Below are 15,760 nucleotides of genomic sequence, written 5' to 3'. Positions count from 1 at the left end.
TTAAAAAACTTACTTTAATATGGATTAATAAGTTGCCACTCGATTTTGTTGACGCACTTATCTTTTTATGACAGGTCACACAAGATGCCATTATTTTATTACCATTGGTCGATAACAGTTTGTAAAATTCGTCAAATAAGTATAGAAACAAATAACAATGAACAATTTTGTGGTACATTTTCTGTTGATGATGTTGGTGAAATGTCAGTACCAGTTATCGGATCATTCACGTTTTCATCCGTTTGTAGACGAACTCTTTTGGTCTTTGGTAATGATTGTATTATGTAACGATCCATTACAAAATATAAAATATTTCACCAATAAAATAAAATTGAAATTAATAGACAAAATTATGAAAAATAATAACACTGTGAAAACTGAAGACGTTGAGTAACGAGAGTACGCTGCGTAGTGCGTACAGTAACGAGTTTGTAATAAATAATGGACGTTTCACGCCAATTATTTATTTTTTTTGTACAATATTATGTAGACACAACAAAGTACGAATTCATAGAATCAGGGTCCGGTTGTGAAAATTATTTATAGCACTTGATTACCCGATGGACATAATTTATAAATAAATATAGAATATGAGGCGGTCGATGGAGAATGATCAATTTCTGTATAGAGTATATTATTAATTATTAATATTGTATAAGATTAAATTTAAAATATTGCTATTTTCTTATCGACAATATTGTTTCTGTATTTTAGTATTTATAAACCACCCACCGCGCAGCCGCAACAATAACCAGTTTCGACCTATCATAGAACAATATAGAAGCGAGAATAGATCAGCTCATTCGGTTTACGTTTACCTATAATATGAAGTCTGAACCTAGGAAACGAGCCCGTGAACCAACACGATGTTAGATCCTTGTTTACCCGTAGGACCTATGGTGATTGGTGGCATAGAGTATAGTGTATACTCTATGTATGGAGGGGTACCTCTAGTTCTAATTCTTGTAAAGGCTCTTTCGGCGTTCGTAAATCGTAAATCGTAATACAGGCGTGAGACTTCCCCGTATGGCGTATTAATTATAAATAATTCGCATCTACCATGCATATTGACATAATAAATCGTCATTATTCCACAGATAATATATACTATAATAGTAGTATTATATTATATCTGTGCATTATTCGTAATTAATAATAAATGCTATGAAAAACTATTTTAGAACCAATTTTTGCAAGTAATTCAAATGAGATTTCTTATTAAGTTGTTTATTTTATATTGAATGATAATATTGTAAAATAGTTATTATTAATTATTAGCTACGGATTTTGTGAATTAGCTATAATTTTTATCTAGATGAAAATTAGATGTCAATTTTATTTTTTATCTAGATAAGATAAAGATATGAAATTTTGATCTAGATAAATTTATCTAAAGCACAACACTGCGGATCAGTCTTGCGACGGTGGCGTTGTGACAAGATTGGTACCCCTACCGGGTGGGAGGGGGTCGGGTGACGTAAGAGGACCAGTTTTCGGCAGTAGTTACAACGGCGCGTTCCGACGTTCGGGCATTCGGCAGTCGGCCTCAGCACAGGCGTTATCAAGGTATCTTCCAGGCGGCTTGTTACTCAATACTCGCTGAACCGTTGTAGCGATCAACCCTCCGACCACCGTCATCTTTCCACAGGTGTGTATACATAATATTATATATTGTATCGTAGTAAACAATGTTCATATTAATTGTATTTAATACCTTTAAGTGTTCAATGTCGTAATTTGGGTGAATATAATATTATCACGACTAATCATAATACATATTATATACTCTGGCTCAAAGCATAATACACCAGCAGGCCGACCAGATTTTGTTCGCCGCAGAGCATCTGCTCTAAACTGGTCTGCTCACCAGGTGTTTGTACCAGAGCGCTCGACGCGGCCGTTTAACAATAACCATTGTACAGAATGCGCCATACATACCAACTATACATTATACCAGCGGTTCTCAACCTTTTTATATGCGCATACGTTTTTTCCTTATCAAAAATAAATACGTGATTTTACAAGTATGAACATTTATTTTATTAGGAACTACCATAGACATATAGAACAGCTAGATAGCCGACTATACTTTGTTATTGAAGCCGCGTCCCCATCCCGTCCGCTCTATGCCTAAACGGCAATGTTTACACTTTTATATGATAACAATGATCAATATATATATTTTAAATATGATAAAATATAAACATTGCCGTTTAGACAAATGGCAACACAACCTCAATACATTGCATGACAGTTGTATAGTAGTCGGATATCTAGTTCTATATATCTATGGGAACTACGAAATTATGATAATATAACCATTTAATGCATAAAAAGAAAATTAAATATGTACAGTTGTATTTATATTATTATTAATATCAAATAAACCAAATAATAATTATTTTGAATAATGATCCATATCATTTTTTTTTATGAAAGGGAATTTATTAGCGTACCATCTACGAGCTTCCAACGTACCACTAGTGGTACGTATACCACTAGTGGTACGTGTACCACAGGTTAATAAACGATGCATTATACAATTTTATAAGTATATTCAATATTTAAGATAATATACAGGTTGGACATCGGGATATGATAAGGTGACTACCTAATTGAGTTCTAGAAATTACAACAAGCACTCTCCGTGAGAACGATTTAAGATATCTTAAATTCTTAACTCGTAACCTAACCTAACCGTGGTGTTAGTAGAGGGCGCTGGCGTCTTTTCCAACAGCTGATTTTGCGAGTCGATTTTATAGTCAATTTGACCGCATAGTGGGGGGGGGGGGGGAAATCGGGTTACGAGCTTCATTAGTCACGATTCGCGAAACTGGTGTATTCTATTTTGAGACATAGTATAGTATTTGATATCATGCAAAAAATCACTAATGGCATTTTTGTTAATCCTCAGCATTTACGCGTATGTACTACCTGACATTCGTGATCCAGCAGTTCGAGGCAGCCGTGCTTAATAAGACACGTTTCAGGTATAAACAGCTAAATGTGTGTACTTTAACGAGTTAGTTTCATGCATTGACGTGTCCAGCTTTATTGAAAGGGGGAGGGGGGGGATATAAAAATTTTAACTATTCTCAGACTACGTTAGTACCTACGTTATATAGCGATAAATATACTTTCATTTTTATACGGCAAAAATGCCATAAAATAAAAATAAAAAATACCCGTGAGCACTCCCCTGGTTTCGCATAAGCATTGGTGATTAGTTTATACAATTGTAGGTGTAACACATTTGTCAGTTTGACTGAGTATAGATAAGCTAAAATCTGCTATACAATAACGTACTGATGTGGTTGAAATACCAGGATTAGAAAAATGCATGTTTATTTTCAATTTGTTTTGAAGCATATGGTCTGTACTTACTAATTAGTGTAATTAAACAACTAGGTTTTAAAATGTATAAAATCATTGAATATTCCCGAGTGTATTTTATATGGCAAATAAGATTAATTATGATTTATTTTGTATTGTATTTTATTATTTCTAAACCTGTAGTCTTAATACATTTTGTATAATACATGAAATGTTTTGCCAACCGATAAAATGGCGGCCGTCTACAACTGAGCTTCACTTGTAACGATGTAAATTGTATAGAAGTCTGTACTCCAATCAGATGTATACTACCTCTCACACAACTAGGTGCCTGTATAATATGTTGATAGTAGCGTTGAATAAACTTTACTAGTGTTGCCCGTTTAGAAGTTCTTTATAATTATTTTGGGATGGAAATGTCACACGACCGATGACACCGATGACAATTTCGATGGTGTGACGAAATGGATAATTTAATTAATGTAGTTATTATAACTTATATGGTGGTTTCAATCTGATAAATTATAGTAAAATAACAATATTTTAAAAATGTACTCTTTAAAAATTGTTAGCTGAATCACTCATTTAGAATCTAATATCTCACAAATATATCACCAAGGCGTTTCAAATCTCTCTGCGGTTTCCACATTAGAGTTTAGCAATACAAATATTTGCACTCTCCTAACATTTTTTGTTTGCTATACCTACAATCGATTTTAAAATACCTCTTGATCATTACTTTCAAACTGTAAATCAAATAATTATATCAGAATGTTGCTACATTATACTACGATCTATCTACAGCTCAACATTTCAACAATGTAAAACAACTCACAATAGAAAAATCAAAGCTATATAATATTATCTATTATCAAATTGGTAGTCTCTAATGATGGTAATCTTTTTAAAATAATTATGAACATTGTGAATCTATGAAAATTAAATTTTTCTGTCTGAGTTAATTTTAAATCTGTTTTCAGTAACAGTTAATAAGACACCTTTGGAGCAATATGAATCCCATTTGTAAATTTTGCTTGCATGGATCTTGTCGGTCTAGTAAGAAATGTGTCAATAGACATGAAAAGCTGTCATGTGAGTATCATATAATTAAAAATAATTGTATTTCAAGAACCTACTTAAAAATTGGCTGTGACAAAATAGTAATATATTAAACATAATCAAATTAAAAAGATTCCAATCAAAATAACTGATATTAAACTAGACACAAATAGTATATAAGTATGATTATAGTTATTTTCTTTTTACTTATAAAATCAAAATAATTATGGCAAAAAAATATTGACATTTCTGAAATATTATAATTTTTAATGAAAGGTAAAATACATTTTATAATTTTATAAACTAAGTACATATATATATATTGAATTATATAAAAGAATAGAATACTATGCATTTTCAAATATAGTCGAACTTGGTTAACACAAATTTGAAGGGTTTAAAGTTTGAGTTATCCAAGATAATACAACGATAGAAAATTCAAGGGACTTGGAAAAAGTTTGGGGTATTAACTATCTTGAGTTAAAAGAGTTTGAGTAAAACTTTTCAACTGTACTATAAAGTTTATAAATAATTCATAATTATAAAATCAATTGTTTTCCTTAGTGAAACTGGATGATGATGATGATGAATATCCTTTACTAGATTTTGGAGCTGCAGGTACCACCCATAAACAAGTTCAGCAAACAACCACCATCGAGTCGACCATCGAGTAGGGTTTTCACAAAATTAAATTATAATTTTAATAGTTATAATTTATTTTTGTTTTGCATTATTTTTTTCAGACCGATTACAGCTGTTGTACATGATGAAAAATATTTATTTCCAAATAAATTAAAGAAAACCAAATCCATAAAAAAACAACTGGAACACGGTATAAATCACCACCTAAAATTGTATACTTAACTCATATTAAAATATAAAAATACATTTAAACATTTTGTTCAGATTTAAAAGAGCTAAGAAATGAGAATGCCAAACTAAATAGAACAATTGTTGCACTCGGAACATCAACAAGTACGCTAACTGAACAGTTAAAAGAGGAAAAAAATAAAAATGCTAAGCTTACTGAGGAATTCAATATTGCGCTGTTGGGTAATGACGATTGCCAGTGCTGTATTTGTTGTGAAGTATTCATAAGGGTAAAATGTTGATAATTTTTCAGAAAATATAATATAAAAGATACAATTAAAAATATAATTAATCATAGAAGACCACATTTTTATTTATTTTATTTCACATTGATTTAGCCATCATTGCTTAGTTGCTCACACATGTTTTGTGAATGGTGCATTGACAAATGGTTAGAGAAATATAATCATTGTCCAACATGTCGGGTTTTGGTAACCAATTATACACACTGTTTAAATATGAATAACTTCATCCAAAGAAAGATGGAACTGATGCCAGCCGAAACTAGATTGGCGTTCAAGGCCTTGGAAGTAGCCCGAGCTAAGGATAAACAAACAAGTAATGAAGCACCTATACCATAATAGAATATTTCCTATTGTTACAAAATTTATTTATTATTATAGGTGTACAAATTCAAGCTGAGCGTAGACGACTTGAGTTTATAGCAATGACATTAAATGAACATCGTCCAAGTTAATACTCAACGATCAAATAATGTAAAGTGGTAAATGTATTCCAATCCCACTAAATTACTGTGTACAACATATTTAGAATTAAAACTATTTCTATAATTGTTACAAAATTAGTAACTTGATTGTATTATGCCTTATGGTTAAATATAAATAATAGCATATAGGTGGTTGTGTGCCACATTAAAAAATAGTTTATATTTCTCCAAAAATAAATTGTTTTTTGAAATATTTTTATAAAAATTAACTAAACAAAGTGACTATAGTCTACAATGTGTGATGCAATCAATTCACTAAATACTTTTAAGAACCTACTATAGAATTTTTGTAGAATATTAAAAATTTCAAACAATTATTTGTATATAGGTTGATATTTTAATAAAACTTTAGAATAGAAATAAAAGATAAAAATGTGTGTTTTATAATATAATTACCAATATTAAGACCAAAAACTGAGGAAAAAAGTTAACAAATATTAAAATAATATGTTATCTAATTAGTAACAATTACAAATTATAGCTTTTATATACATTTTTAACATGATATGATCAGTGGCGTAGCCAGGATTTTGAAATGGGGGGAGGGACACAAAGCAAAATAAAAATAAACTGATAAACGATAACTGATAAACGCAAAAAAAATAACAATAAAAATTATAACATAAATATTGTCGTAAAACCAATTAATAAAAGCACCCCTATAGCAATTTTTCAACAATTGTAAACCTACAAGTTATTTGTAAAATTAAACGCCGAAACACGTTCAAAACAATATTTTTACATTGAAATCGGGAGAATGATTGGGAACACAAGTAACACGTTTAGCACATTTTTTCAGACACCAAAAATGAATGCTACGTTTGGGTACCTCATATTTTTAAAATAATACTACATTTGAGCACCAATACGTTTTAGGTACACATTTTTTTTCTAATTTATTTTTTAGAACATTAGCGTTATCTAAGAGACAACGCCAGGAGGTTCACTCATAATTGTTTTCTATTTCTTTTTTTTTACTTATTTAAAAATATTTTTTGTATTACATAATACTATATTAAATCATTGGGTCATTACAAAAATACTAAATCTACTTAATTTAAAAATTGTATTTGATTTTATTTACTGCAATCTTATTTATTATACAATTTTATATTTCCGACATAACATGGATAGTATTATTGTCAAGTTTAAATTCATTAATTTTTTATTTATATGTATTTATGTAATGTTACAGTTTTGTTTAGTTGGTATAACAAAAAATGTTGCGCCCCTCTTTGTTTACTTAAAATTCACTACATTGTAAATTACCAATTGGCAATTATAATGCATTTTTTACCATGACAGGTATCAAAAACATCAGTAATATTAACATTTATGATTTTTACTGTTCCGTTAGGAAAAACGAATCAAACTGAGATACTGATTTTGAATGATTGAATGAATAAAGAAATCTGTAGTGATATATATTATGTTGATACAGGTGTTATAAAGATATATTGTCTAATATTGTATGTGTATTTTGTTACCCAAACGTTCTCTGATTACACTGATTTACTAGGTAAAATTATAAAATACCTTTTATTCTATGTGTTCAAACGTTGTGTCTATTTGTACCTAAACGTGTTGTACCTAAACGTGTTGTACCTAAACGTCCATCGACCATCCCTTGGCTATGCCACTGCATATGACTACAAATGTAAGTTTTTACAAGATGAGTGAAATACTTTATAAAAGATGAGACACTTTGTAAGGTTGATATTATGTTTTGATGGATGTTTATAACTTATTCAATATATATTTCTGAGGCTATTGTTAGAAAACGACATTTTAATTTCTTGATATTGAGTAAACAAAACGCTTCTAGGGGATTAAAAGACATTTAACTTGTAGTCTCAAAGTAAGGAGTGGCATGCATACCTTTTGCACATGCTTATAAGATACAGAAACATCAAGTGCTAAGGTATTAGATTTTAAAGCAATGATAAATCAATAAAAACTATTAAAAGATGTATGTAACAACAAACTTGTAAGTTTTCTTACTATACCAGTGGCTTGTCGAACATTTTTTGAGTGTGAAGCCCAATGCATTTTTATTTTTACTACTACCATCATCACCACCACCACCACTACTTTTATAAGTAAAAACTGTACAACTTACAAGTCCCCCTGACTTCCCAAAGGTTTGTTATTTGATAACATTTAATTCTCTATTATGATAAGTCAATCTCATATTATTCTCATGGCTTCATATCAGTACACCCCACTACCCACCCATCTATGTTGAGGCACAGGCCTCAAAAAATTATCTTCACCATGTCACTGGACTATACATTTTATGACTAGACACTAGAATAACTACTGAGAATAATTGATACAGTAGATAAATTACCTCTTTATAGTGCGGTGCCATCTTAACATGATTTCCAATATGTAAAATGCAACATCCAACTTTTTGAACACAATATCTTCTGCACAAATTTATCTTTCAGAAGTGCTAACAAAGAAAATTAAAAATAATATTCATCAATTCTTTAATTTATGAACTTAAAACCATAATCGTTATAAGATTGAATTCTATACATAATAATATTATGGTGTACCTATTCACTATTGGCACTTGTCGGTGGAGAATGGATTAAAGTATTGGAGAGTAGAGACCATTGAAGTCGTAGAACAATATAATAAATTAACAATAGTTATTACTTATTATAGGTATAGTAATAGTTCAAATGTTGAAATGTTCAATGGTATAAGTATATAAGTATATAAGTATATATATATATATATAACTATATAACTATAAGTCTACTGTACTGAGTACTGGCTACATTATAGGACATAGAGATACTAGACAGTTTCATACATGTTATCATATTAAATTATTATGTTATTATCACATAATATACAGTCGTTATTATCAATTTGTTGTTATCATCAATCACGGCCGCCTATATCATTTTTAAGGTTTAATTTTCAAGCAATATTATAAATTTAGATTTTAGCTGAAAAACTCATCAACAATACTAATTAAAAATATTAATGACGTATAGCATAGCATAGTTTTATAGTATATAACATGATAATGAATCTGTACGATAACAACGGTGGTATACCCATCGAGATGTATATACTATACATATTATATAATACCTATATAAACATTATATACTAACTAGATAAAGTACTCCTATATAATTTAAATTGTTATCAAGTGAAGCTTAGCTGTCGACAGCCGCCATTTTTCAAAATATTTCATTCATTATACAAAATGTATTAGGAACAACATCGTTTTTAATGGTAAAATAAAATAGCAAATGAAAATGACTAAGATAAAATATTTTTTTTGTTTTTAAAACTACAGGTTAAGAAATAATAAAATACAATACAAAATAAATCGTAATTAATCTTATTTGTAATATGAAATACCATGCGATTGCCCCCCCGACCTCGATGTTTCAATACACGGTGGGAGTTCGCTATCTAGTACTATGTAGATGTCTGAGCCTATATAGTAGAGAGCCTTTGTATATATATATATATATATATATATATTATCTAGGCTCTCTAGTATATAGTATATATATCCCGATGACAAAGAGTCTCTTAAAACCATGTTTTCTACATAAAATTCAATACAATATGACTGATATATTATACAAAAATAACCTGACACCCAGAATCGTTTTTCGTGTATGTACCTACAACGATTTTAGGTATATCATTGAATATTTAATTCAACCCATCTATCACAGTGACCCTTAATGTACCTACAGCAGAGCGGTACCCACTTGCCCACCTTTTTTAAGGTTTAAATCTTTTAAATTGTTTTTGTTTTTTTAGACTAAGTGTATATCTTTGCTTTGAAAAATATATAAAAATAATATGAGCAGACTTATTCTTTGAATAATGTCGTATAATTACTAAACATAATTTGTTTTAACATAACAAATATGTGACGTTTATATTGCATGACATTTTGATGTATAATACAAATATATTTAATGTCCAGGAATTCTCTGTAACATATATAGGTATGTAGTTCAAAGGTTTAAAAGGTGTTCACTCACTGGCCCTCTTACCCTTTATAGTTGTGGACACGGTTTTCGATATAGACATATGTGAAGTTAATATCGGTTAATACTTATTTTATCGTATGTTTAGTATGAACAATTTATTCAGACCTATTTATTTGAACTATTTGCTACACAACTTTAATAATCACACTTTCAAATAAAATTATTTTTGTATACGTACCTATAAATATTTAACATAAGAATTGTTTCAATAACCATTTACTTTCTATTATGGCTTATACTGAGGTTTAGGCAAGACGATATTTTTAATCAAACCTATCAATCCAGTTAAAAACTTTAGTTGTTATCATAACTCGCTCAAAAATTAAAATATCAATACACGACATGTTTTAGACAACATTCTTGCCACTTTAATATCAATGCTAATGCTAAATAACACAATATTGGTACAACTGAACACATATTTCCGTGTTGCACGTTTGTAAGACAGAGATAACACGTGTGCGTGAGTACGCTCTTAATATATTATGTTTTAAGCTTTTGCTTATATTTATTTTGTTTTGATAATTTTTAGCCTAAGATTCTTCCCTACGATTAATGTGCCTAAATATGTAAGATAACTTAATACTGTTGTATTACTTGTATTAAATGGGATATGAGGGCAATCTCCTTATATAGGTTTTTCGCTGTATGGAAATCTATCAACGCTAATAATTGAACTAATAAAAAGTGCAGTGAACACTGAAATAGTAAAATTTGATATACAGTCTCTACAGACTCAATAAACCACACAATTTCATAACTATTCAAGATTTCGTTTAAAGGGAGAAAAACAACTTTTCCACGGCTATAGAGTTATTTGCATTCGAGCATTTCTGAGAGGGCTAGTTGTTGTTGAAATGATTACACCCCTTGCATTTATACGGATTTACATCAATAACACACATCCGATAGTTCCTCTTTTTTGGACAGCAATCAAAAATGAATCCAACGTTTTTCACAGTCCTGTAGGGGTTGTAGGCTTACGTGAATATTTGGACTACGAAACTACGCAATTACTTAAGAGGCTTAACTTAATTTAATTTAAGTCTTACGTCATACCAAAAGTTATTTTATTCATCAAAACTTCTAAATTGGTTAGTATTTGGAGAATTTACATGGGTCTTGAATTTTAATAAACTAAAAATCATTTGTTTTAAATTAAAAGTAAATATTTTATATTACTATGTAAAATTGTATTTTTGAACTTATCTTTACCCACTTTATATCAGATTTTCAGCTAAAAATAGTTTAGTTCTCTAAACTTGTTTTTTTTATTTAAAATGAATAAACTGTAAAAATAATCTTATATTATAATGCTGATAAAAAAAACGAATTTCAAATAAAATTTTTGTTACACATATTTATTAGGTACTAATTTATTATTCATTAGAACAACTTCAAAATAGGATTGGAAATTCACAAATTACCATCCTTAAAATTATTTACTTATATATTATATTATATTATATTATGTATTAATATTTAATAATCTAAAATAAATTGAGTTTTCTTATAAGTTTTCATCGATATAATATTAGAACAATTAGAGTTACATCAATGTTATATTTCTTCATATGATTATGTGAATTACATTGAATAAGTTAATAATCATAATGATCAATCAAATTTATTTCATAATAATCTCAACAATGAATGGTCTCATACAAGCTGATATATAATTTGATTATTTCTTATTATAATAATTTACAAAAGACAATACGTATTTGATCAAGCTATAAAATCGAAGTAGTTTATTTCATAACATTGTAAAATGTTTTAGATTAGGTCATTTAAACTTATAGGTACATGAATAAGTACACTGAATAATATATTTATTACAAGCCGTAAACATATTTAACCTAGTAAATAGAATTTAAATTAATTATTTAATTTTTTTTTCAATTTATGTACTCATCAAAAATCTTTATGACTATAATATTATACTATTATAGTAATTAGGTATATTATAATTATTTAAAACACGTACGTTGTATTCATTATTTTTCAACTCACTATATAAAATGTTAGATGTATTGTAAACTAAAAATATTTAAATAAATTGATATTGTTACAAAAAAAACATTTATTTGTTTTCTGTTAAGTCGATTTCGACTTTCTTAATACGTGTTGTAAAATAAAATCAACTAACTGGAGTATCGGACGAACATATCATATTTATAAACCAACTTATTCTGGCTGTAGTATATGCAGTACGCCGTGAATGGTTTGTAATATGTACACCTAGGTGGCTAAGTATATGTATATAATAGGTATATATGTACATAGTAAGTAATTAAAATAAATAAACACAATTTTATTTTTCTAAGCAAATAATCCCTCAAATTAAAACTTTCTTTATAATTTGGTCATTATTATTTGCAATGGCAATAACAAAGAGTAGCTAAATACAAAAAATATAATAAAATATACAAACTACACGGGTTGTGCCAGTATAATAATAATTGGTCACAGTTTATAATTAAATGAAATGTACGAAACACCACTTGTGACAATACAATATTATGTTAATCGCACCGTCAACCAGTATCTAATATATACGGCTTCGTTAAAAATTCAAGATCGAGTTTGGCACGCAAAATCGTCCCAGCAGATACTCAGATACTGTATATGTAAGTAAGATTATATTATAGAAGTATGTATAATTATTAATTAGCACATCCATACACCACGCGAAAAATTGTTCCGAGCCAACTGAAGTTCACTGTAGTTAACCATACCAACTCGGGATTCATTTTTTTCGTTTAACTATAATCATTAGAATAGTCAATTCGCACGTACCTAATAATAATAATCATCGAATGATTCTTAATGTTATATTTATTTAATATTCAACAGTATTTTCTTCTTCTTTAGGTAGAAGTAGATATCTTAATGACTATTATGTATTGTTTTCTCGCTATATTATATGCTTTTGTCGTGTAGCAGATGATATTAATTCAATGACTACAACTAGACATCATCGGTTTTTTAACTGACAAAAGATTTAAATAGTCGTAAATAATTTATTCGGATAGAAATAATATTTAATAAAAACATTTTAAATAATTAAATTTGTTTTTCTAATATATTATCTTACGTCCAAACGTATACCTAATTAGAACTATGTAACTTTTTTTTTTATTATATAAAATAATAGCAAAAATATTACTGGGCTTCATTGAGAAAAACTCTTGTGGTGGCCCAGGGTTATCTTAGTTTACAAATATTCGTAATAATATAGGTATAACTATACATATAATATAAAGAAAAAAAAATCAAACAGAGATAAAATAATATTGAAATAGTTCAAATGAATTTATTAATGTTTTGAAATTAATGACTTCGAATATTAGAACGACTACATGACGTAAATGATCATCACACCGGATGTAGGTATTATGTTTGATTTTTTTTATCATACTATTATATTTGTTAGTGTTCTCGCGAAGTCACGTAGGCTAATTTTTATAATAATCTATCCAAAGTCCAATTTCACGATTGATTCATTAAACTGACAAAGTCATATTTTTGTTGTTATCCGCCTGGTATTCTTTTTTAAAATAATACAAATATTAATATTATATTACTATTATTATTTATTAACATAGGTATTATACACTTATACATATGAAACCAATTATTATTGTAAATCATAATTTTATGTATCATTAATTTACACATTTTCAAAATGAAAAACTTCATCATCACTTCAATCAAGACCCAGAAAATATGCGTAAATTCAACGATTTGTACAATTTTTTTATATAATTTCAAATTAAATACATTTATATGCACGCTTCAAAGGTAAACTATTTGAAATATGTAGATTCCAACCCATTTCACGCAATTTTATAGCATTGTAAAATTATTTAGCATAATAATTATATGAAAATCAGTATAAGGTTACTTTTCTTTTAGTTCAATTAGTTTATTGTCAACGATTACTATAATATGCTTTGTGGTGTGAACCCAATAAGAATTTAATCTGGTTGTTGAATAATTATTTTCGTACGCAACATCAAACAATTATAAAATAAATATTGACATTTGAATATTATAATCGTAAAGAATTTATAATATAATATATAGGTACAATATAATAATACAATAGAACAAAACAGTTTATTATTGTTTCGACCTTTTACACAAAATGTATAAAACATATATTTTAATAAAAGTATTTCATTATATATTTTTGTATTAACATGAAAATGTATACCTTTTATATAGTTGAAGTGTAATTTATAACTTAAAGTCATAGGTTCAATGACTTCATTGCGTTGGTTAAATTAAAAACAATGAATCTTAAGTAAAAAGTAAGACGTATGGGTACTCGCTACCATTTGGTACTTAATATGTTATGGCAATAAAGGCTTTTTGATGAATATAATATATATATACGAAAGAAAATATGGTTTTTATTAATAATGCTACGCGATACGTATAATTCACTGCCGCCATGATGTAATATCGTCTTGATACGGTACACCAAAATGTCTGCAAGGGAGACCCTTAAATAATAAACTATTTCATCCGTACGCACTCTATATAGCTGTCACTGAGTATAATATTATATTTATTGTGTGCCGAGAGGGGTTGTCGAATCCTCGTATACAGGGTGTAACGGGACTATTTGACGTTTGTAATGACAATTTGTTTTAGAGTCCTGTTCCACCTTGTATAATATGTTCGACGCATGTGTGGCTATAATTATATCCTTCGGTGCTTGTATATAGTTCCCCGGCATACCCGCGTGGTAGGAAGTCGACGAGTAGAGGTGTATACCCATATTCATCTGTCACCTACGCCCTTTTTTTTTATATATTTTAAGTATAAATGCCTTGCCGTGGTGGTAACGAGCTCGCAGGGGGGGGGGGGGGCTTAATATTATTTCCACCGACGAACCTACACCTACGCGCGTTTAGTGTATACCACAAATATGAAGTAGGTATAATACGAGAAGTCCTATACACGAGTTCCTTATATTATTATGAATTTTAAGAATTGAAATCCGAATTCCTACTCGCGGAGCACGTCTTTGACAAAACGTATTCTCTAAATCTCATGAACCGCGACCAATTGAACCCGATACAATGAATATTATTAATAATATTAATTAGAATGTTAGTCGACACAAATTACGAATTCCGTATATACTTATAGTCATTCGACCGTCACCAATCACCATTATAACGGTTCCCATAGATATATAATCAAAGTTTTAGTAAAATTATAGTAGGTAAATGTCGATTGTTGACAATTAAAACTGTGTATTCGCAATACGTATCGGATGATTAAATAGAAACGGCAAAATCATCGAAGAAAATTAGACAATTATACTATCTAACTAATTATTTCAATAATCAACTTATAGAAATGTAAGACTTTGTTTGTTTAAAGATTAGAATATAACCTCGGATAATTATCGAATTTTATAATAATATGATAAATAGTTGTAAAGAGAAATACGGCCATTTAACAAAGTGTTACCAGTAACATCATTCCCCACCAAAAAAAAAAATAATAAAAAATAGCGTCTCTGGTGATTTCCTATATCAATGTATACAACGTCTCATTAAAATAATAATATATTATAGTACTAAGTATAGGTATCTAGTACGGGAGTAGAGCATCTCCGGTCAGTAGCGTCGATTATTGTTATTACATAATAACCAAAACGTTATCCCAATACCGGTATTCAAATATTTAGCCGTCGACCGAGGCGATTGTAAAT

General features: G+C 28.9%; 1 protein-coding gene across 1 annotated transcript; it reads left to right on the top strand.

Moving 5' to 3' along the window:
• The first annotated feature begins 1,545 nt into the window (after window positions 1-1,545).
• LOC132937376 (E3 ubiquitin-protein ligase rnf8-like) lies at window positions 1,546-6,099 on the top strand. The gene is made up of 7 exons (XM_061004194.1): window positions 1,546-1,648; window positions 4,314-4,425; window positions 4,957-5,062; window positions 5,136-5,224; window positions 5,299-5,492; window positions 5,601-5,820; window positions 5,886-6,099. Exons 2-7 carry the CDS (start codon window positions 4,344-4,346, stop codon window positions 5,957-5,959), a joined length of 765 nt encoding a protein of 254 aa, XP_060860177.1. The 5' UTR covers window positions 1,546-1,648; window positions 4,314-4,343; the 3' UTR covers window positions 5,960-6,099.
• Window positions 6,100-15,760: the final 9,661 nt, after the last annotated feature.

The sequence above is a fragment of the Metopolophium dirhodum genome, chromosome 1, assembly GCF_019925205.1.
Source record: "Metopolophium dirhodum isolate CAU chromosome 1, ASM1992520v1, whole genome shotgun sequence".
NCBI classification, from domain to species: Eukaryota; Metazoa; Arthropoda; class Insecta; order Hemiptera; family Aphididae; genus Metopolophium; species Metopolophium dirhodum.
Note: the sequence above shows the minus strand (reverse complement) of the source record. Positions and strands in the feature narration are given on the sequence as shown.